We start from the raw sequence: 22233 nt of genomic DNA, 5'->3' as shown, positions 1-22233 counted from the left end.
ACCTGTCCCCCCCAACAAAGTGTGTCCAAGAGGCCAAGACAACAGATAGTGGCCGGAGCCATTGCAGATCCTCTCCTCAGAAGTGCACTGTCAGCAGATGCAGCCAAACAGCAGGCGGTAACTGCCCAAATTGGGCCAATGCTACCAGAGCTGTGCTGAAGCACAGCTCCATTCCTCRTATTATAGTAAACCCCGTGAAGACTGTTTCTGAAATTTGTTATGCACAATGGGCCACACTTTCCAGTCCAGGGGGTCTAAACTGTATCTTTGAATTGTTGTCAATGTTGTCAACGGCAATGTGTAAATTACGTGCTGAGTAACTGTTCATCTACCTAATTAGATTTCAGATCTTTCTTCAGCAAATCTTTCACTGTGTCTATGCGTTTTCTTTCAGATGTTCACAAGCACACTGTACCTGCAAGTTTTCAGCAGACTGGATCTCATACACTGCTGTATGAGGAAATCTCATGGATATTATGCAAGTATCTCTGCATTAAATTCTGTTCCAAAAGGCATTAATCACACCAAATTGCTAGAAGTACASAAAGCAGCCTCACTACTACCACTTCTTGTGAAATACCACTGACATTCTAATCAATAAAAATGAAAATTGAAGCTGGAGTAGGCTGTGAGACTGTCTACTGTAGGAAAAAAGTAGGAGACTTTATAATTATAAAACAACAAACCATGCAAAATTTGAAGTCTATGAGGTTTGGTCAACCTCTTAAACTATACTTTGCTTCCTATAATTAGTTGAAATTAAAACCTTTTTTTCCAGTAAGTTTAAACCCACATTTTATCCCCAAGGATGATTCAATTTAAGACTACACGCACACACACACACACACACACACATATATATTTACCTAAAGAAAACATGCATGGAAAAAAATTAACTACTCATAATAGCATTCCTGGAAGCGGTAATTCTGAATAAATACTTCTTAGGCTTGCATCTTCAAAAAGCTATATGCATTGTAACCGCTTTATTTAGCAGAAAACATGGATATACTACCCTAGTTTAGCAGAAAACATGGATATACTACCCTAGTTCTTCAGAAAATGGAAGTGAAACAGAAATTTCGTTTAGCTTAAACTGACAGACACTGCAACAGTTTTCATAAGCCCAAGGACTTGCCCATTGCCACACAGAAACCTCAAGCCAAAATTTAAGATTGGGGCTTTTGTACGTCCAGTTGCGCCCTAGCAGGACAACTTTAACGGCCCTAAATCCTCAGTCCATTCTCGTGTGTTTTTTTTTCCCTTAAGTGACTCTACTTGTTTTGCTTGCTAAGGTAAGCAGTGAGTACTGCTGTGTATTACTGAGAGGGAAGAGATTGCAGGGAAAGATAGTATCTTTTCTTAAACTGACCTCCACGGGTGAAAACAAGCATGCTTTCACCACAGGAGCACCGAGAGGCTGCACCCTTGAAACCTTTTCARTTTCTCGGGTTTTCTTTAAGGCCTATGTGAGTCAGGGGCAGGGCTGCGCCACAGGGCGGCTCTGCCCGCCCCGGCCGCGGTCCCGGGGGTTTCTCTGGGCAGTGGAAGCCGATGACCCCCGCGGCCGAACTCCCGAACCCGCGGCCGCCATAAACCGCCCCGCAACGGCCCCGCCTCAGTCACTACACACACACGGCGCCGTCCCTCCCGCAACCGCCGCCCGTGACGTCACGCGCGCCGCTGCCCTCCCGGGCAGGCTCGGTCGCCCCGCCCCCCCCGCCCCGCCTCTTCCCCGCCGCGCGGTAATCTCGCGGGATTATGCTAACGAGCCTGCCGCGCCGCGCCGCCCCTCCCGCCGTGCGCCCTCCGCCTGGGTGGGTGCGCGAGGGCGAGCGCGGGCCGCGGTGCTCTGTGGGATACTGGCGGTATATAGTCTATCCTCGGTGCGGCGACCGCGGAGGGGGCCTGGTAGGAGCGGGGTATGAAGATGGCGGACGCCAAGCAGAAGCGGAACGAGCAGTTGAAGCGCTGGATCGGCTCCGAGACCGACCTGGAGCCGCCCGTGGTCAAGCGCAAGAAGACCAAGGTGAAGTTCGACGACGGCGCCGTCTTCCTGGCCGCCTGCTCCAGCGGGGACACCGAGGAGGTGCTGCGGCTGCTGGAGCGCGGCGCCGACATCAACTACGCCAATGTGGACGGGCTCACCGCGCTCCACCAGGTCGGTGCGGGGCCGCGGCCGTCGCTGGTGGGGGCGTAGGAGGAGGGGGCTGGCGGGGGCTGCTCGTGGCCCCGCTGGGGGGCGGGGAGGGGCCCGCTGTCCTCTCCCCCCCCACCCCCCCCAGCCGAGCGGGCCGAGCCCCCGCGGCCGGACGTCGGAAGGGGGCGGTTGGGGCCTCCCCGGTGGCGGGCGGGAGGCGCCGCCGACCCTCTTCGGCTTTGCCGGCCTCCCGGCGCCGGCAGCGCCTCCCTCGGGAGGGGCGGCGGGGTGTCGCCGCGGGGGGACAGGTGGCCGCCGAGGGGCGGGAGGCGCCCTGCAGGTGAGGGGAGGGCGCGGGCGCTTGGCGGGGGGTCGCTCCCCCGCGCTGCCTCTGCCCCGGGGTTTCGGCAGCGGTTTCCTGATTCCTCCCTTCCTGCAGATCGGGCTGCCGTGTAGCTGATGAAACGCGCTCTTTTGTGTGTGAAGAGGCGGATYGCTTATTTCTCCCCGGTTTCTAAGGGGAACCAGTGTTTTGTTCCTAATATAGAAACACGTATCGATAACAGACTGGTTTCTTTCTTTAGTGATGGCTTCTGCCGCAGTATGAAAGCTGAACTTTAAGGGGAGCAAGGCTTTTACAATTTCCTTTCGTGGGGTGGAGCGCTGTTAAAATGAATCCATATTGCTTGCNTTTTTTTTTTTTTTTCTGTTGGGGGGTACTGAAGAATAACTTTCATTTGGGGCAGAGGGGAATGGAAAGGAAACTGGCTGTGAAGTTTCCTCAAAATGGATGCTTTGTGCATGTTGAACTTCATAGCAGTCTGATTGGAATCTCAAAACGTTAGCCAAATAAGGAAAGGCTGTGGCAATCCGGAGATAATGCGGGTTTGCCTGAATAGTTTTTGTTTCTCTAGCAGGCCAAAAACCTCCACAAAATATTAAATTTGCTGGATATCAAACGAGYAAAAACAATCTTTGACAGGCTAACTTTTTATTCTGAACTACTGAACAACTTTCTAAACTTAAGAAAAAAGTCTTGATGTCTACAAGTTCTAAGTAGAAATATTCCCGACATGGTTAAGTGAGACACTTAGGATACTCACTATACTATGCTCTTCTTGAACAAAAGTGAGGTTTTGGATTTAATGTGTAATATCTGTCTCATGCAGATTTTCAAGGATACAAGGTTCTCATATGTGAGTTGTTCCATAGTAATGAAGATGTACTAAGTAAAGCAAATTCTGCAAGTTCTACATCTTTTGTTTGGATTTGTGTTCTATTTCCTGTATATAAGCTGTCATTTGCTCCCTTATAAAGGGTATTGTTTTACTTTCGGTTGTAAATTGAACTGGAAGAATGAATGTGTGTTGTGATTAAAAGTCTGACAGAATGTTACTACAGCAAAGTTACCTAACTTCAGGCTAGTATGTCACTTCATAGCAAGGTTTTGTATCTTTATACTTCCCTAATCAATGATGAATACTTCATGCTTTTAGGGAGCTTGGTATTAGAAGTCATACCTTAACTGGTTAGATCTTCTGGGTCTACAAGTTATTGAGAGTCAGTGATTGGTAGGAAAGGATGACGTTAGGCTTAACTGTATTGTCAGAATAAGAGACTAATAATGACGTCTCTTGTCATGAAGTCTGGGTAGTGGTTTCAAAATGTCTTTGATGCTGTATGTAGCAAAGCTTTCTTCAAGATTATTGCGAAGGTACTTTGCCCCCTCTCCTCCCCCCTCTCCTTTTTTAACCAGTAGTCAGCTTGCAGATTGGATAAGCAAAGTCCAAGGAAGAGATCTACATCACTGCTAAAATTCTCTCGTGCTCACTTGCCTTCTCTAGTCTTAAAATATAAAAAGAAAAAAAATCTATTGTGATATGATACTTGTTTTGAGGCAGCTCAGTAAATGAGTGAATGTTGCCCACTGCTCAAAAAATCACAAAACAACGCTTCCCTTCCCTTAATTAACTCTGTATAATTCTGCATTATTATCAATGTATCTTACATGGCATATTAGAAGAGAAAAATAGCTATAAATCCTACATGATTTAGCCTATAACATGAATTCATTTAATTAAATTTGGCTAGAGCATGGAACAAAGCTATATCCTTTCACAAAGGAAACCTCTTCAAAAATGTATCACTCTTGCTGATGCTGTTTTGACTGACTAGTGTCAGAGCCCCCGCTGTGGGTTTAAGACTGATATGGTTGCCCTTATGTTGCTGCTTGCCCCTTCCCTTTTTTTCTTTTATTGTCAGCCAGATCCCTTGTAGGTGTTACTGCTTTGCTAGAATACATTTACGGAAAAGATTAAGTGACTCTTCGTGTTGGATTGTCTCTTTTGTATTGCATCTCTTTTTTTTCTTTTTCCGTGCAGTTATCAAGAGCAAATGCATATGCCTCACTGAAAGATTATATTGAACCTTCAGTTCTGTTGCTCTTCAGTCTTTGTTTTTCCAGATAGATGTGACAGTTACAGGAAAAGGCTTAAGCTGTATTTTCTTCTTCACAGCCCAAGTGGAAGAAAATGCTGAGGGGAAAGTACCATTAATCCTGGAATTGTGGTGAACTTCAGCTCTGAAGTGGAGAATCAGCTTTATTATTAAAGCCATTAGATGGACCCTTACATTATTAGTAGGGTAGAATCACATTGCCATTAGAAGACTTTATGTAGGATTGTTTTTCCTAATGCATACAAGAAAAAGCTTACAACTGACTTGAAGGAAGCTTAGTGAAGGAAGTACTTCTTTCTAAGATCAAGCATACATGTCTCCACCCCTATCCTCTGTAACGCCTGCATCTCCTCACTCACCTCTTGACACTGCTAATGTATTACTTTATTTTATATTTGCATACGTAGAAATGAGCAGACTTGTGTGATGTGTCTGAGGACACATCAGTTAATTCTTTGCTATAGGAATCTTATATTTAAAAATTTCACAGAAGAAATTGAAATTGTCATTAGATRATGGTAATTATTCCTGTATAATCCCTAATTCAAATGTCATTCTATTCCTTTAGGAAGTTATGTTAGCTTACATTCAGGTTAGGCCTTCGTTGCAAAGGACAAAATCAATTATGCAATCKTTGGCTGTGTGTGTGTAATATATATTATATATATATATATTWAAAAAATAAGAAATGCTGARAACTTTAAAATTAGACTTTATTATCAAATGTCATTAACTCTGGAGGTTGGAGCTGATTATATTCTAACATACCGCATTCCCAGACAGTTCTCATACAGGATGAGATTTAACTTACAGATAGTGTAACTTTCCTTATCTATTTTGCCAGTTGAATGCAAGGATGAAAGGAAAAACAGAGCCTGGAGGTGAGTTGTGACCTCACAGATTAATAGCTTCTGCAGAGTAGGGGACAGAAAGTGGCATATTCTTAAGTCATGTTAAGAGGAGACTGTATTAGTGTCAATAAAATCCAATCACTTCTAGAGAAGACCGATTTAAGAGTGGGATTCAATTCTGCCAACTTAAAAGCTTAGCACCTAGCCTTCCTCAGTTTGGACTTGCCTCATTCCTGCCCCCCGCCCCCCGGGAAGACTTAGATCACTAGCTGTTATTGGTGAGACTCATTGCCTAAGTGACTGAAAAGTAGTTTGTCTAAAAGTTATGCAGAGCTTTGTACAGGAAAGAGGAGTCCACCCTTTCTGGACAGCAGTTTGGGGAGGGGCCATGGTATCAGCAGGTTCCTGGAAGGCTGGATTTCCTGTGCATGCAGCTCTCCTGGGAGCATGGGGTGTGTGCTGTGGAGTACCTGCGTACTCTAGATAAAGAAGGCAGCTGAGATTAGGTTGCAATTAGGCATGACAATATGCACAGACTGCTTTCTGGCTGCCCTCTTTCTTCAAGGCTRTGTAGGAGGTGGTAGCTTGGTTTTTAGCTTCATTCTCTCTAGAGTACTTGTTGTGGCCTTGTTCCACCATATAGCATGAAAGGAGTCTGTCCTGGTCTTGCTTCTTCCTGAGGAAGATACTGAAGTTCCTAAAGAGGAATTTCTGTGTGGTCCCTTCCCCCCCACCCCCCAGTAGAAATACAGTTTAAAAAGTTTTCCAGAGGCTATTCCCCTTTTCTGCTGTAAATATTGGTGGTGTTCTGCAACTTTTAAAGTACTAAATATACATGATGTTGACTATTTTACCCATGTTATAGTTAGATATTAGTTTACAAACATAGCAGTATGTGATGTTAATAGAAATTATTTGATGCTGCTGCTCTTAGTACTGTACAGCATTGGTCCGTCAATAGTAATTAAGATACTGAGAAACTCTGCAAGGATGTGTCTCGTTGAACACTTATTCTTGTTAACTAATCCAGGACAGTTATTGCTACCTTTATTTCCATCAGTTTTATACTTGGTATTTGTGTTGGATAAGAAGCTCCTTCCTTTGAGGGAGTTTCTGCAATCACTTGTGTGGAAAAACTGTTGAGACTCCTGGGAGGGCAGTTGTAATACCTGATGTGATAACTGTTATCGTTACAGTAGGCAGCAGCTGTCATCCTTGTTATGATAGCCTTACAAACAGGAGTGAATAGGTTTTAAAAAACAAAACAACATCCCCTAAGTATTCCAGGACTGAATCCGTTTGCCTTAGAGTATGTAAGCCTGCCCCATTGGGACCCTTCTGACAAATGATAACACATATCATATTTTGGAGCTGGGATCCGAGAATACACAACATATAAAGTCACAAGAGCAAAGAACAAGTTGCTATGGCCCTAAATCTCTGGGGTGTCTGCATTACAGCAGCAGCTTTCAACAACCAAGAAATGGAAAGGCATGGAAATAGCTCTAAGCTGTCTTAGTAACCTTCCACCTGTGACTTAGGCCATACTTCTTTTGTGGAATGAGACTATTGGGGTGTGTGTGTGTGTGGTAAACTTATTAATTTTTTCAAGGTAGTCAAGTGAGAAAACTTCAGTTTGTACAGGAACATTTGTGCTGTATTTTGATACTGATGTCTAAATCTCACTGTTTGGAGGGAGAAACCCCAGCCTTGCTGATGATACACAAGGGAGAACTTTGAATTATTCTGATTTGTTTAATTTACTCTTTGTACAAGAAAGCTTTGAGAAACAGAGTCCTGAAATAAGTGTAATACTGATTTCCCAATGTCATTAGACTGCAGGGGCATACTTGTTTAAAATCGTAATAGGAGTTGGTTCTTGTGTGGGCCTTTCTCTCAGTAGTTGCAGTAGCTAGGTTTAGATTTTACAGAATTATTTGTTAACTTTCTAATGATAATGCTGTCCAAGGGGAAGTGTGTGAGTGTGTGTGGAGAGAAGGGAGGTTAACCCTTTAAGTTGGAGGCAGTAAGAGATCTGCTTCTTTATAATGTGCCTTGAATATAATGGTGGAAAGTTCAATGCTGCTTTCCAAACAATTGCTGTGTGTTTCATTTACTAACAAGTAAAAGTCTTTTCACACTTAGATATAACAAACCTAAAAAGGTACCGTGGTCTCTTTATGTCAGGTGTGAACCTAGGCTTTCTATATTTGTTTGCTGTGCAAACATACAAAATAATTTTCATTTCTGTCTGTGTTTCTAGTGCCTAATTAAGTAACTCAAGTGAATTTTAGCATCTAGTCTAAGATTATTGTAAGTATTTAAAGAGCATTTATAACTGACAGATTTCATAAGTTTCTCCATCTAGTCATGGAGGAGGAGTTTAACAGTTGTCATTAGGGTACGTTCARCTGATAGGGCTTTAGTATTTACAGTCCAGTTCATGGACGACTTCTGTTGGCCTACGGTTATGAATTTAACTGTAGCATTAATACCACTTTTTACAATAAAGCTTTAGCTATATTTTTGTATGTATTCTGGTATATGCCTCATACCTTGAAACATTCCTTTTGTAATAAATCATCAAAAGCATCTTTTAAAAGCAGATGGTGTGTGTGATTATGCAGAAGAATAAAACTGATGTGAACACGCTCAATCTGGGGCCTTTTTTTGATCTTGGCATCTTAGTAGCAAGTCACTCCATTACCATTCTGTTATTGTTTACCAAATTACTAAATTTGAGATTATTAGCTTAATCTGAAGCTGGGGGAGGCAGTGAACTAGGTAGTATAAACTGYAGAGATATGACTTCAGTCTTTAAATTGAGAATCTGTATTCCACACCTGAGGGCATATGCTAAGTTTTGGTTCGAATGGATGGTTTGACAGGCTTTTGGCCAGTTCTATACTTGTTTGTCCCTGCCCTCCAAACAAAAAAGTTTTTCTTACTTGGCCATAAGAAAAAGGTACTATAATCTTGCAAAAATTTGATGCTCCAGCAAACTGCTTGTTTCTTTCTGTGTCAATGTGATGCTTCTGAGGTGAGGCTGACAGGGTATGTAATTGAGGAACATGAATGTGTTCTTGCAAATACTTAGAATTTATCCCAAAATATATTTGAACAGGTTAAGCTTAGACAAAGTAGTATGCTCTGCAGTGAATGTGATGGTAGTTTTAGACAAGTGTGGTGTGAGTATATACTACAGGACTCTTGCAACGAAGAAACTGTACGTTTTACCTTATTACTGCTATGCTATAATACTAATGAAGACATAGAACATGCAAGATAGGAGGACATATACCTAACATTCTATATCAATGCTTTTCGATATTTTTTCTTTATTGATCTGTATAACCATAACTGGAGCACAGCTGCAAGGCTGTGGAGCTACTGGTAAGCTGGGCCGTTTCTGATGCTGCTGGATGGGTGGAGACATTCCAAGCTGCTTTACTTTTCTATATGCATTCCTGAAATGACAGTCAATGGAAAGCATGGTATGAGAGTGGCAGCATTCCTCAGCTGTTGCTTTACTAGCTCTTTCAAGAGAATAAGGATAGACAAAGATGACAAAAGATGATGATCAGAGTACTTTGTGGGAAGAAGAGAAAGAACGAAACTTTTTTTAATACTTTATTTTAACAAACCTTGGTACTGAACATTTTTTTTGAGAACGCTAATTCAATCACTGTGCTTATCTCAAACATTGAATCATTCATTCCTGTGATTCACTAATACAAAATTTTACCAGTATGATGAAGTCTTTGGACAAGATTTTGTGCCCCATTTACATCTGGATGGTATTAGTACTTATCTCCATTAACAATATATCTGTAAGACTAATCACTTCTAAAGGTCAGTTAAACTGAGTGAGGAGTGGTGTTACCTTTTTGAAGAAGATGAAACACCCCTGAAAAATCTGAGCAGCAAAAGCAGCCTTATTTTGGGCCTACACACAGAAGTAACAGTAGGTATGTCCTGGAGACTACAGTTGATCTTGTTCTAATTGCATGTAAAAACTTTACATTCAGTCTAAAATTAGTATATAAGCATTATTTGTTGTGGTTCTGAAATAATTGTAAGCAATGTTTGTCACAGCTCACAAATGTAAATATATTAAAAATAAAGAAAACTCTAAAACCTTCTACTGGGGCCAAGCCTGAGGGTCACAGGTGAGTTATGAGGTAGAGTAAGTTGGCACGTCTTTTAAAAAGTCAGTGTCAAATACCAGTTTAGTTATTTTCCTGGGTTGTGGCTGTAATCAATGGTTTTGAGTTCAAAATATTGCAGTTTCTTTGCTTTGATATGATCAGTTGTGTGGGCCAAACTTGGACTGCTATTGGTAGGTAATAATTCTATCAAACCAGTAAGCTTTTAGAAAGCTTGCCAAGTTTCTTGACTTGCTTCCACTTTTATTTTGTTCTACTACTGCCACTTGAATTAATCTGGGCACCAATGATAATGCTGTTTTCACTGGGAGTATGTACTTTGTCTCCTACTCCATGGAAAAATGGTTTAGCAGTTTCTCTTTGTAAGAAGAATGATTGTGTAATGTCAGTTTCCTGGCTTTTGGGAATAGCATTGCGGGGGGTTGTGTTAATATGGTGGGTTTCTGTTTGGGAGTCTCGCTGGACATGGCTTCTGGTTACCCATTTTCTGTCTGCTTTTTGATGACCAAGCAGAATGCTTGATGTTTCTCTATGGCTAAACTGTGTGTGTTTAAGAGTGATACTGAATACTAATACTGGTATACCATACTATTTATCACAGATTGTTACCTCTCTCTGGAGACTGGGTGAAACTTATTTTACTCTTAATAAGCATACAAAGTCCTACTGCTTTCTYGGTACCTTAACAGATCCAGGAAGCCTTTTGCTTAATGCTTAAAAGTTTGTGAATACAGTAAAAAGCTACTGAAAGATATGCAATCCTCATGCATTTTAGTGAAGCATCTCTCAAGCTTGATATTATGTAAATGAACAGAAATGGCAAACCCCTTCATGCTTGTTAAATGCTACTTTACTCAGTTTACAAGGCTTTGGCTGGAGTTTTCTCAACTTCATGAGCTTCCTCTGAAATCCCATTTATTGTGTAAATGGGATTTAACTATACTATTTAACAGTGGTCAGATAAAAGCTACCTTTTGAAAAGAAAATATAAACAACTTACTGTACATGCTGGAGACTGTGCTACATACTTTAATAAAGCATCAGTTACTAACCCAGCTAAGAAGATGCAGAAAAAAAAAAGAAAAAGAAAGAGAAAAGGCCTCAGTCCTGTTGTTTCTTCAGCTAGATGGTGCTGGACTCCTTAATGCAGTAAAACTTGTAGACTTTAATTGTAATGCTGTGGTTCCAGCCCAAATGTCGTTCAGGGTTTTAGAGCATCTGCTTTACTGTTTGTAGAAAGATTTAACTTCTGTAGATAAGTAGTACTGGAAATGTTGAACTTGCTACCTCTGGAAGAAGAGGAAAAACTTCCATGTTAGTACACAGGCAGCTCCAGGTGTAACCTAACAAATGTAAAACTAATTGGAAATCAAAATTCATTAGATAGTAATAGTTTGTGAAAAGAAGGATGTAAGTTAGAACTACAGTTGAGATCAGTAAGAGACTATCCTGAGAAAGTAATGCTTTGGCAACACCTACCAGTACTGGATGCAACTGTAAATACTAATGTAAAATATGGGGATAGAAGCAACTTTTGGATATTTACATTTGGGAGTTATTCCTGTTAAAAAGAGGTCTGTCTTGCTTTTCTGGTTCTGGCTGCTGAAAATAGGATAAGAGATCTTGGGGAATTTTATCCTTTCCCTAGTTTTATCTTGAGATTTGTTCTTGAATTAGATTATCCTAGTACTAACTTCTACCTGTAGCTGTTCTTTGCTTAAAACTACTAATTCCTGACTAATTCCTCACTAATTAGCTAGATTTGCACCAATGAATAGCTGTAGTAATCTAATTTCATGAGGCTGTCCTTTGCAGTCCATGTCCAGTTCCAGCATGTGTATAGTGGTAAAGACAGCATTATCTTATGTTTAGGTTGCTTAGAAAACTAAATGCTAGAATTTTTTTCCTCCAGAGAAAATTTTATTTCACACAGTGATAATTAACCATTCCTCTTCCCCTTGCCTATAACTCTGAAAAAATATTTAGTGTTGGATACTGTGCTTATGTATTAGTGTGGTAGATTTTAGACTATTTCTGTTTCTTTTTTATAGTATCAACGTGTCAAATGTAACTCCTCCTTTTTCAGGAGGAGGAATATGCAAGGGAAGGTATTCATCTCACTGGGAGGAAAAAAAGTTTTAATTTAGCTCTCCCTTAGCTTTTTTATCACTCAATTCAACTGTGACTGCTTGAGATACTGCTTTTAATATTGAAAAATTTTAATTACTAGAGTCCATTTGGTTTAAATTCTTGAAATTTTCCTTTAAACAATTTCTCTTCACTGTACCTAGAAAAGCAATGCTATACTGTATTGATAAGTCTGAGTATGCCACAGAGGTAGTATCCATTCTGTTTTGAGAATTGTAGAAAGAAAATATTGATTGTAAGCTAGAGGTGCCAGATGATTCTGTGGTACTATGATAACATGCCTGAAAAAGACTGATTTATCTTCTATTCATGAGTTAGCTGGTATTGAGGTGTAGCTTGATGGTTTTGGCCTTTTATTCAAGACTAGAGGCTTTCTCAAAGTATTTAAAAACATATTGCTTCCAGTAAGGGATTTCATGCTCAGACATGTTGTTTCCCTCCCCACCTTCGAGGAAAAACTACTACTATGAATAATCTGTAATAATACTAGTAACAATATCTAATATGGTTTTGAATAAAATCAACACTTCTGTAAAATGACTACTGTTTTTCGTGACTTGCAATTTCTGTTCATAATTGATAAAGATAATGTAAAGTAAATATGAAGTACCTAAAGATCAATTACCTCATCCAGAACCTGATTATATTTGGTAAGACAGTGCCCTGTAACTGATTACATGGTAATTTTAAGTAGCTAACTTATTTTGCATCCACCAATTGAGATTTAATAGGTATGGAATAGGTGACCCTGCTTGAGCAGAGGGGCTGGACTAGAAGATTTCCAGGGGTTCCTTCCAGCCTCAACTGTTCTGTGATGCTGTGCTCACAGAAGCACAGCAGTTTTGAGAAGTGTGTGGTGTTCAAGATGCTACAGTAACAATTTGTATCAAAGACTAACTAGCTTTTGTCTGAAGAAATTTTTAAAGTGTAAAAAGTTGCCATAGCTTACTGGAGCCTAATCACTAGCAGACTCTCTAGCATAAGGAATACTCAGGGAGAGCTTTTCCGGAGGTATGTGGGTGAGTTCCTGTGGGAAGGTTATGTCTTAGGTGTCGACTTCAGTTTTACTTATAAAAACTTTGCAAAAGCCTGAAGAGCATATTAGAACAACGTACTTGATTCATAATACAGTGTACTTTAAAGGCTGTTGATTGTTTGGCATTTTCTTTAAGCATGAATAGCCTGTCAAGTCAGGAGTATATGCTATCTTAGAATAAGAAAACAAGAAAATTTTGGAGTGAAGAAGCTTTTAGGATAATAACCTTATTTAAGAGGATTATTTATTCATTTAAGGGGTGTTTGCAAATCAAAGCATGATGTAAAACTGAGATGTATCAATAAAAGGTGAAGGGCTGCAAACTGTGGGAGATCCAGTAAAACACCAAATAAGACTTAAGGTATAACCTTCTATTAAGAAGCCCTGTTGACATGATAGCCATAGGTTCTTCAATGGCATAGTTTGTTGGCTATGTAGAGGTATGACTCAGGTGTTTGCTCGAAAGAGCTGATGTGTAATTTTCCTCCTCTGGAGCTCCTCCAGGGACTTTGTCTCTGTGCAGCTGTTTGTTTATCTGGATGTATAGTAACAAATTCTTACTCTTTACAAGATACTTTGAAAGCCTTTGGCTTCTCTTCTGGGAGTTTGAATTCACCTCAGTAATGTTCTAATATTTTTTCCTATAGCTAAATTAAATGACTTTTTCATAATGAGAAAACTTTSTTCCCCCCTCCATTTTTTCCCCTTTGCACCCCTGTTCATTTTGCTTTGTCAAGTCCTGGTGTTGCTGATGTCTTAACTAGTTTGTGTTCTGTTAATACTTTGGTATTTGTTTATGCAGAATTTTARAAAGCTAATAGTTCAAGTCAACTGACTTTACCTGCTTTAGCTTAATTAGACTTTAAGACCCTTTAAACTTCAGGCCAAAAACTTGGATTTTTGAAACAAAGATTTTTRCATTTCATCTCCTATCAAAAGCTGTAAAACTGAGGGGTGCACTTACAAAAACTTATTAAGAAACTGTGATGTACAAGTCCTAGTTAACTCATTTGTGGTGCCTACTGAGACCAACAGTGTATTGTGCAGTTACATAAGCTGCTCTTGGCAGAAATTTTTCCATTTGGACAAATGGGCTTAGGGAAAGACAGAGCAGAAAATATTTCCCTAATGATAAGACAGAATAGTGGTAGAGGTAGCTGAATTCAGGTATATTGACCTGCTTTTTTCTCTTCTGTCTTCCTCCTCCCTTGTTCTACTTGTGTTATAGAAACTGGATGTTGGCAGATATTTTTTTTTTTTTTGCCTCGTTTCATATTAAGCATCTCTGCTTATTTGTAGCTTTTAGGGTTATAAAACTGGGCTCTGAATTCAAGCCTACATCTGTAGAGAGCTATACGAGTTGCTGATGCTTATGGAAACCCAGTGTGTGTGGCCAATGCTTACTTTGACTTCTAGCTTCAGTTGCAGGTCTCTTTCCTCTCTGGTTTTGTCAGTCATCGAGATGCAGGGTATTTGCTTCCTTCATAAGGAATAGCTATGGCCATTCCCCTTCCTGTGCCCAGCTGCACCAGAAGTTTGTACCTTTGCCATGTTTTAACTTTGCTTACAGCAGTGAGTTGCAGAATGTGAGGAGTTTTTCCTGTACAGCCAATTATGTGATCTGAAAATTTTTGTGAACTCCTGTTTTAGTCTCAATCTGTAGATCACAGAATGCCTCTGGCTTTTGATTCAGGGAGAATATTGATGACTCTGCTAGGCTATTTGCCTTCTTAATCTCAAGTATTTCTGGATGAAGACCAATTTTAGAAAGCTTCTAGCTTATATATATATAAAAAAACAGGTGACATCTAATTCTTGCATTAAGATGCAAGACCAGGGTTTTGGGGCACTGTGGTGTGTGGGGTGTTTTTGGTTTGTTTTCTCAGTATAAGATTTAATGTTCCAAATATTTCAGTGACTAACCTTTATCAGCTGGTAGAACCTGACTGCATGATAAAGCAGTATTTTTTTTTTTTTAAATAACAAAAACCCCTCTGAATATTGGAAAAAGTGGTGCAGTCTCTTGATAGAAAATGTTATTTACCTCCTTCTCCCTCTTCAGTCCTGYAAAAACAATACTGATTCCAATTTGGAAGAGAATGTTAAATAAAAGGAAGTTGCTACTTAAAAGATTATGCTGACAAATGAAAGGTGAACAGCAAACTGCTGGTGAGCTAATTTGTCTGCCCTATCTCCTTTATGGATGGGGGGGTGGATGAGAACAAGAACACCACTTACCTYGTAAAATTACACCTTCAGGTTGGCACAGTGTCTAAGATGAAAGTATAATTCAAGCAGCAAGTTATTTGCCAAATGGATTGGTCCGTTATGCCAAGAGAATCCTTGCTTTAGCCAGCAAGCTGTGCATTTCTCTAGTTGATCTAATATTTCTGGCTCCTTTGCTCTCTTGTCTTTGAACATGTATTCTGAGGCAGGCCTGTTAAACGACTAGTCAAAAATCTCAAGTTAACCCCTTTGACTATGTCATGACTTGTGCCCACAAAAGCTGGAATCAAGGGAAGTGCTGCGTCTTGCTTAATGGAATACTGCAAAATGACAGGTCAGACCAATTACAATAAATGGTAAAGAAATTGCAGTATAAAGTAAAGCTCAAAAAATCTGTGCAGAAGAAACTGTAGTTTGTAAACAACTGTGGAGAAGAAATGTTTTATTTTGCTATAGAAATAAAAAGTCCTTGATCAGTAAGTATCAGGAGGTGGTAGGTAAGAGCCAATGCTTGTGGCTTTGATCACTTAGTTGAACGCCTTTAAATACCTTTAAAACTACTTTCTGATTCAGCTCTTCCATTTAGAGGAACTTTTAGCTTCTAGCCTAAAGGGTAGTAGGGTTTTTTGTGTTTAAACAGACTGCCATGATAGTTGTGGGAGGGTATTAAAATATATATATACCTACACCACTTCAAGTGTAAACTGTGTTTATGGATAAGAATTCTTAACATGCTGAGTGGCTTTTCTTTGCAGTTATTAGCAGGAGGGGTTTCTAAGTCATGCAGTTTATCAGCTGTCAAGTGGCATGGAATCTCTTGAGTTCAGAATTGAATAGGCAGGCGTATGCTAGGTGCTCTCTTCAGATGCATAGTTGTGGTATAAATTAGCCTGTAATAGCTACATGATATTACTAGATCTGAATATACTTGTATTTTTTTGTACTAGAATTTTGACAATGTTGATCACCCAGAGGTGTAAGTGTTTAGGTGACTGACGTAAAATGGATGGTTTAGGTGACTGACGTAAAATGGATGGTTCAGAGTTTTAGCTTTGTGTCTCTGAATCCTCAATGTAATCTTTCATAACATTCTTTAAGTGAGATTTGAAGGGAGTAAATTCAGCAGTAACCTTTCTTTTAGATGAAGAAAGTTCAAGCTGGCAGGCTTGGCTGCAGTTGGTAACTGGCATTTGTATGTTTTTACACGTTACCTGAAGATAGAGGAGGAATCTTTCAGTGTCAAGAAACTAAGGTACTACACCATCAATGTGGTTTGGGATTGTTGAAATTGTTGAATTTGTAAATTCATCAAACAGTTTAACTATTTAAAACTATTAGAAGTGAATAAATTCTCCAGTAGTAGCTCTRTCTTGTTAGCAAAATATTTTAACTTCTACTTCAAGGTGATGAAATTCTAGTACAGTTGCTTTGATTAAACCTTTATGTGTATGTGTGTATATGTACACATATGTATATTTTTTTTTCTTTTTGTACTGGCGTGAGCACATCTTTGAGCCTGTAACCAACCACGATATGTAATCAAGGCTAGCTGGGTTGCTCTGGCTTCCTGCAAGTTGGTCTCCAAAAATGGATGTTACTCATTTGCAGATTGAAATTGGAGACAAACAGCTGTGAATTCCAGAAAACAAATACTACAACAAATTCATAACTTTACTCTTCTCTCCAACAACTAAATGACAGTTGATTCCACCATTTGCCACTTTGATTTCCATCTGTAATTTAGAGAGAGAGAGAGAGAGAGAGAGAGAGAGAGAGAGAGAGAGAGAAGTGGCTTTTATTTATTTATTTAATCCCTGAGCATTTTTTCCCTAGTTGCCATCTCTTTGCTCCCTCTTCTGTAAAACACCCACCTAACCCCCAAACCTTTTCCTCTCTGGYCACTATTTCAAGGAGTGTTTGGCTTAGCATTTAATCAGGCCTTTTACACAGAGTATCAGGAAGCTAGGATATCTTGACAGTTTTGTGCATATACCCATTTTTTTGTGCACACACCTGTGAATGATCACCCACAGTCTGAGAGACTGGTATAGAACTGCTGCACAGAAAGGCCTATTGCAAAAATAGAAGTAAAAACCAGGTGCTTTTGAATGTGACATTGCTGTGAATATGTATTCTGCTGTGGCTCAATGCAAATATTATTACCTAGATGSAAGTTAAAGAGAAACTGTGAAATTTTGTTACTGCTGGTGCTAGTGGTCTGTTTACTGTGTCTGAGGACATCTGAGTGCCTATCTGATATTTTCAGTCTTACCTGAAAGCTGGCTGTATTTTTCAGGTTTGGTGAAGGCTTGCTACTAGCATTACTCTGGGTGTTTTGTGACTACCTCTTCCCCCCCTCTCCCCCCCCCCCCCCAAAAAAAAAAAAAGGGGGGGGGGGGACCCTTACACAAAAGTAGAGCTGGGAATATAGCCAGGCAAATTACCACACAGTTCTGCTTATATGTTCTCAAGAGTCCTACATAAATCAGAAGAAAAATAATGCAGYCTCCTTGAACTGGAATCTGTCACCCTTATTAGTCATATTCAAGCATTGCCTTTAAAGAAAGAGGGCTGAATTTTCTTGTGTTGTCCCTTAGGGTACAAGAAGACTAATATAATGGTATACATACGCAGAATGGTTGGGAATCATTTCCCAATAGCCTGTTTAGATCAGCAGTTCATTTGGTATTGGTGGAAAGTGCTGTTTTGGGCAACCATTAAGAAGCTGAAAGACTAAGTAGAGCTCTGCTTTGCTTAAAATGAAAATGAATGCCTTCTATTGGGCCTTGACGACAAGCTAATGTTGCTTAGGKCTCTCAAACTTGTGAATTCAGTTCAGGGCATAGACACTCCAAACATGGTACCATTTTCTATTATGAGATGGGTCACTCTTAATGTGTATGAAGTACCTTTAGACTCCAGCTGTTGTGTGCCCAGTGGAATGCTCTGTGCGCTCTAACACTTGCTTTTACCATTCAAGCATCTGGAGGGTRTATCTGCTGAATCTCTGTCCTAGTATTTTAGAAGTACCTTTAGCTGCTGTAAAAATGTGAGGGATTATCTATCTCTGCTTCAAAAGAGTTGTCTTTAGTCTGATTTATGTGGCTTTCAATTTACAGGTTATAAAGAGTTTTGCTTTACTAAATCACTGGCCATGGAAGACAAGTAAATATACAGAGACCAGGTATTTACAGCAGATGGGTATTGGACTCTTCCCAGTCTCCTGCTATATTTTGGTTGACTTTTCTTGCTCTCATAGTTATCAGAAGCTGTTGCATCAGCAACCTGTTCTCAGCCCTGGTCCTCTCAACTATGTGCTTTAGTAGACTTAGGCAGTYGGTATTGTACTGACTTCCAAAGCCTGAGGTCTGGACTTCCTGCTCTCAGTGAGACGGTGCAAAGGGGTTGTCTGCYGTTTAAAAACAAGTACGCAAGCTTCAGTCTATTGAGAATGGATATGTTTATGTGCAGCCATTTCCAAGATGTAATAGATTATTTCTTTGGCAGCTAGGCTGGCATGTGTTTTGGTCTTCACATGTACTGTATGGGTAAGGAAGGTTAGGCAGTGGTTTTAGGTCATCTTAAGTGGTCTTAGTTGTTCCAGAAAAGCAGCATGTAGGAGTAGAGAACAAACTAGTTGAAAGAAGGAAGGGAAACAGCGTACAGAACTAAAGGATTTGAGGTGAAGAGTAACAGATTCTGTTACAGCAAAATACTTACCACGTGCTTTGCAAAGCACAAGGTGGAACTAGGTTCTTCATTTTTGTGCTTGATAGTAAGTGAGTATTTATCTCAAATAGTTACCTTGCAGTACCTTCCTAGATTATGGAGCAGTCCATACCTCAGAGATTCTTTTTGATCACTTGAGATTGAAGCTCACTTTTTTCAGAAGGAATGTTATTGCCGCTTTTGACTTGGTTGTCAAGAAAATGTGACACAGCTGTGCAAATAGGTGGGTAAGAAAAGAGGTGTTGGGAGTTGGTTTGAGAGATAAGTTTGAACAGAACTATTTAATGAAGTGAGGCTTGACTTCTGTCTGCTCTAAATACTCATTCTTAGAGCTGGATGCAGAATTTCAAAGATACTCTGGATAGTTCAGAAGTGTTATTTGTGGAGTTCAGGACCTTTGGCAGGCTATTTTTTTTCCCTTCTCTTCCTTCACCTCCTTCACTTTCTGATRTCCCCTCTATTTTTGCTACACTTAGGTAGATTTTGACTGTTGAAGCAGAAACCTTTTCCAGAACCACTGAATTGCTCCACAGATGTGGATGCAGATTCTCCTGGACATCCTGGTTCGTGCCTTGAGCTCCGAGGTGCTACGGTAATACTAGGATGTCACCTGGCAACTTAACTGTTTAATGAAGTAATTTTTAATCTCATGATCTGCCTGATGTACAGAACTAGCAGAAATTCCTAATGAAACAGTGGCTTCCTTTTGTGCTAGTCTCTATACAAACCTCTAAAGACATTGTTCCTGCTTGACAGTATGTTAAGGTGGGGGAATGTATGTGAAGTTTGGAGAGGAAGAATACAATCAATGCCTAAAATTACACTAGCTTGCACTTTATTGACAGTTTCTTATTGAAGGAAAATAACCTTTTGACTTATATGATCATGTTAGAGGTCGGCTGTCTTCCATTTGTTAATAGTGCTTGGCAAATCGATGGGCATTATAGTAATGCTAAAGTACACTGTTTCTGTGCTGTTCAATCTTTTTTATCAGATAAAATATTCCTACCCAACTAGTCAAAATTAATTCATCAGAATTTCTTTAGAGCAATTTTGCTCCAACTCTAAACTGTTCTTTTAAAAACTGTATTAAACTTTATGAAATATGTGAAATTATCAGACTRTAAACTTTTGTACGTATTCCAATGTATTTAGCACAGTAGCTATTAAAGAAATGAATTTGCAAGAAATGGCAACTGTTCTGTTGGTAACCTTCTAATAGCTATGATGGTGAAAAAATGTGAATGTTGAACCTGTAACACTTGTCCAAATGATGCTGAAACTATTGCACATTACTTAAGTGCAAATAAAGAATTGCTTAAATTTATATCTGGATTTTAAATGTTGTTCAGAAATCTTTTTCAAGTAGATAGACAATTCTTGCTTCAAGCCCATTTTAATTATTAATTTCAACAAACTTTATCTTGCTGTAACCATAGTTCTGAAGAGGTGATGTTCTGAACATGTTTAGACTGAGAGCATCCAATAAAAACAAACAAGGTTGCAGTAATGGAAAAAATGACGCAACACAAGTTGAGAACAGATAGCTAAAAGGCAGATATGCTATCATTCTTATAACAGCAGCGAAACTTAAGCATCTCATAATCTGTTATCAGGCATCTTAGGTTCATTTCGGAGGTTGGTTTTCCAGTCAGCAATAATGCTTCCAAATAGTGGTTATGCCTCATTTTAACTAAAGTTTTCTGTTTTTGCCAAACAGGCTTTACCTATTTGTATTCCAGAACTGGTCAGTTATTGCCTGATTTCAAAAACCRTAAGCCAGAAAAAGTGCAGTCATCTGAAATTTGGCTACAGCTTAACTGAGAAAATGCATGCTGCACACCTGAGAACGTCAGCTGAAAAAGCAGGATGGTGCTGATAAGAGCCCCTTTGCTGGAGTGCCAAGGAGGCTGCTGCTGGCAAGAGAGCCATCAGCTGCTCTGTTCTTCAGGTTCTGYATCCACATGCTACAGTTCTGAGACGTGGATCAAATAAATTTCAAATGAAAGAATGTGCTGCTTTGTGTTACGACTAAGACAAGCTGTGTATTGCAGTTTTACATTTGACCTTAATATTAATCTGTACTTACAAGTCTTGAACTAACAATATGAAATCTAAGTTAAGACTGCTGTAACTGAGGATCATTACTTCACAGTTATGAGTAAGACTAGTTCATAGACATCTCTCCTGAGGAACTGTTTATCAAATTAAGTATTTCTTTAGATCCCTGTCTATATGCAGCTCATCTAACTGTACCTTTAACCAAACTAGTATAAAACTAAACTAAAATACTCTGTTTAAACTAGTTAGTCATACTCATACTGCATGCATAGCAAAGTTACCTACCAGAACAATAGCTAGAACTTGTGTTTGTAATGTGTTGCAATTGCGGAAACTTTTTTTTTAAGAGACTTCTTTCATTCCCTTAATAAACCTTAAATTTGTTTGTAACATGGGCACTTGCAGAAAATATCTCCTGTTTTTAGGGTGTACACATCCAAATGAGTTCCAGACTACAAAGGGAACTTGATTTACTACTTGGTTTCCCAAGAGAAAGTGAAGATTAAGCAAAACTTACTCTTAAATTTTTTAATCRTTTTTTCAAGGTGATAATTCTGGGATTTACATTCCTCTTCCCTTCCCACATTCAATCTCTGACAGTAATTGATGCTTGCTGCATGAATGATATCTAAGCAATAACGCTGACTTAAACAAGTGTGTGTAGACTTGTCCCTTAGGTGGAATTAGCTTTTCAGGCAACAACAGGGAAATGCTAAACCAGGGCTTTGGGATACCTTTGGGTAGGTATTGGCCGAGTGTGAGTCCATTAACATTTTCTGGTCTATCTGTAAGAAGTAAATACTCTAAGCACTTGAATGCAGTGATTTTAAAACACCAGAAAACTAACAGAAGTCATTCTACTCTGTTGTCCTGTTCATGATAAAATTGATGCAAGTTACTGTTCATAATTACTTAACCAAATATGGCTCATAACTTCTCTGAGACCAGCATTAACCGAGGCCTTAAATACATACAAATATGCTCTGATACCTTCATCAGAAAACTTCAGCTAGCAGTGCTTGTGTAAGAGACTGATTAGTTTCTTTACAAGTTTTTACATCTGCCTACTGTGGACAGAAGTGAGCACCGACTTAAGAACTGGATGTTCCTTCCACTTGGAGACACTAACTTCTTAAATTCCACGGTTTTAGTGGAATTATATGTGAGGTTGAGGCCAAAGCGGACAGCCTTTCAAGGTATAATAGAGCACCTTTTTGTCCAGGCTTACTTTCAAATGTATGTATTGTAGATTCTTCAGAGCTATAGCTAGAACTGTAATGCTGCTTGTGGAGGTACCTTTCCAGTTTCAAAATCTCTCATCTTCCTCATTTCTATTTAGAACAGTAAATAGTAAGTGAACTCTTATCTAAGCAGACAGCTTGCATCTGTTTTAATTAAAATGGCTTAGCAAAAGGAACT

General features: G+C 39.5%; 1 protein-coding gene across 6 annotated transcripts in view; it reads left to right on the top strand.

Annotated features, from left to right (window-relative positions):
- Window positions 1-1782: 1782 nt before the first annotated feature.
- Window positions 1783-22233, top strand: part of PPP1R12A (protein phosphatase 1 regulatory subunit 12A) — a 131107-nt gene continuing 110656 nt past the window's right edge. For 2 of the 6 annotated variants that reach the window (XM_085307644.1, XM_085307642.1), the window contains exon 1: window positions 1785-2161. In XM_085307644.1, the coding sequence (XP_085163770.1) occupies window positions 1925-2161 (237 nt within the window). In that variant the 5' untranslated portion in view covers window positions 1785-1924. Of the gene's footprint in view, window positions 2162-22233 lie in introns of all 6 variants that reach the window. The other 4 variants (XM_085307640.1, XM_085307643.1, XM_085307641.1 and 1 more) reach the window with 4 other exon arrangements.

Source organism: Rhea americana, unplaced genomic scaffold (genome assembly GCF_003343005.1).
Source record: "Rhea americana isolate MKP2758 unplaced genomic scaffold, rheAme1 scaffold_260, whole genome shotgun sequence".
NCBI lineage: Eukaryota > Metazoa > Chordata > Aves > Rheiformes > Rheidae > Rhea > Rhea americana.
This window is presented reverse-complemented; position numbering and strand designations above follow the sequence as displayed.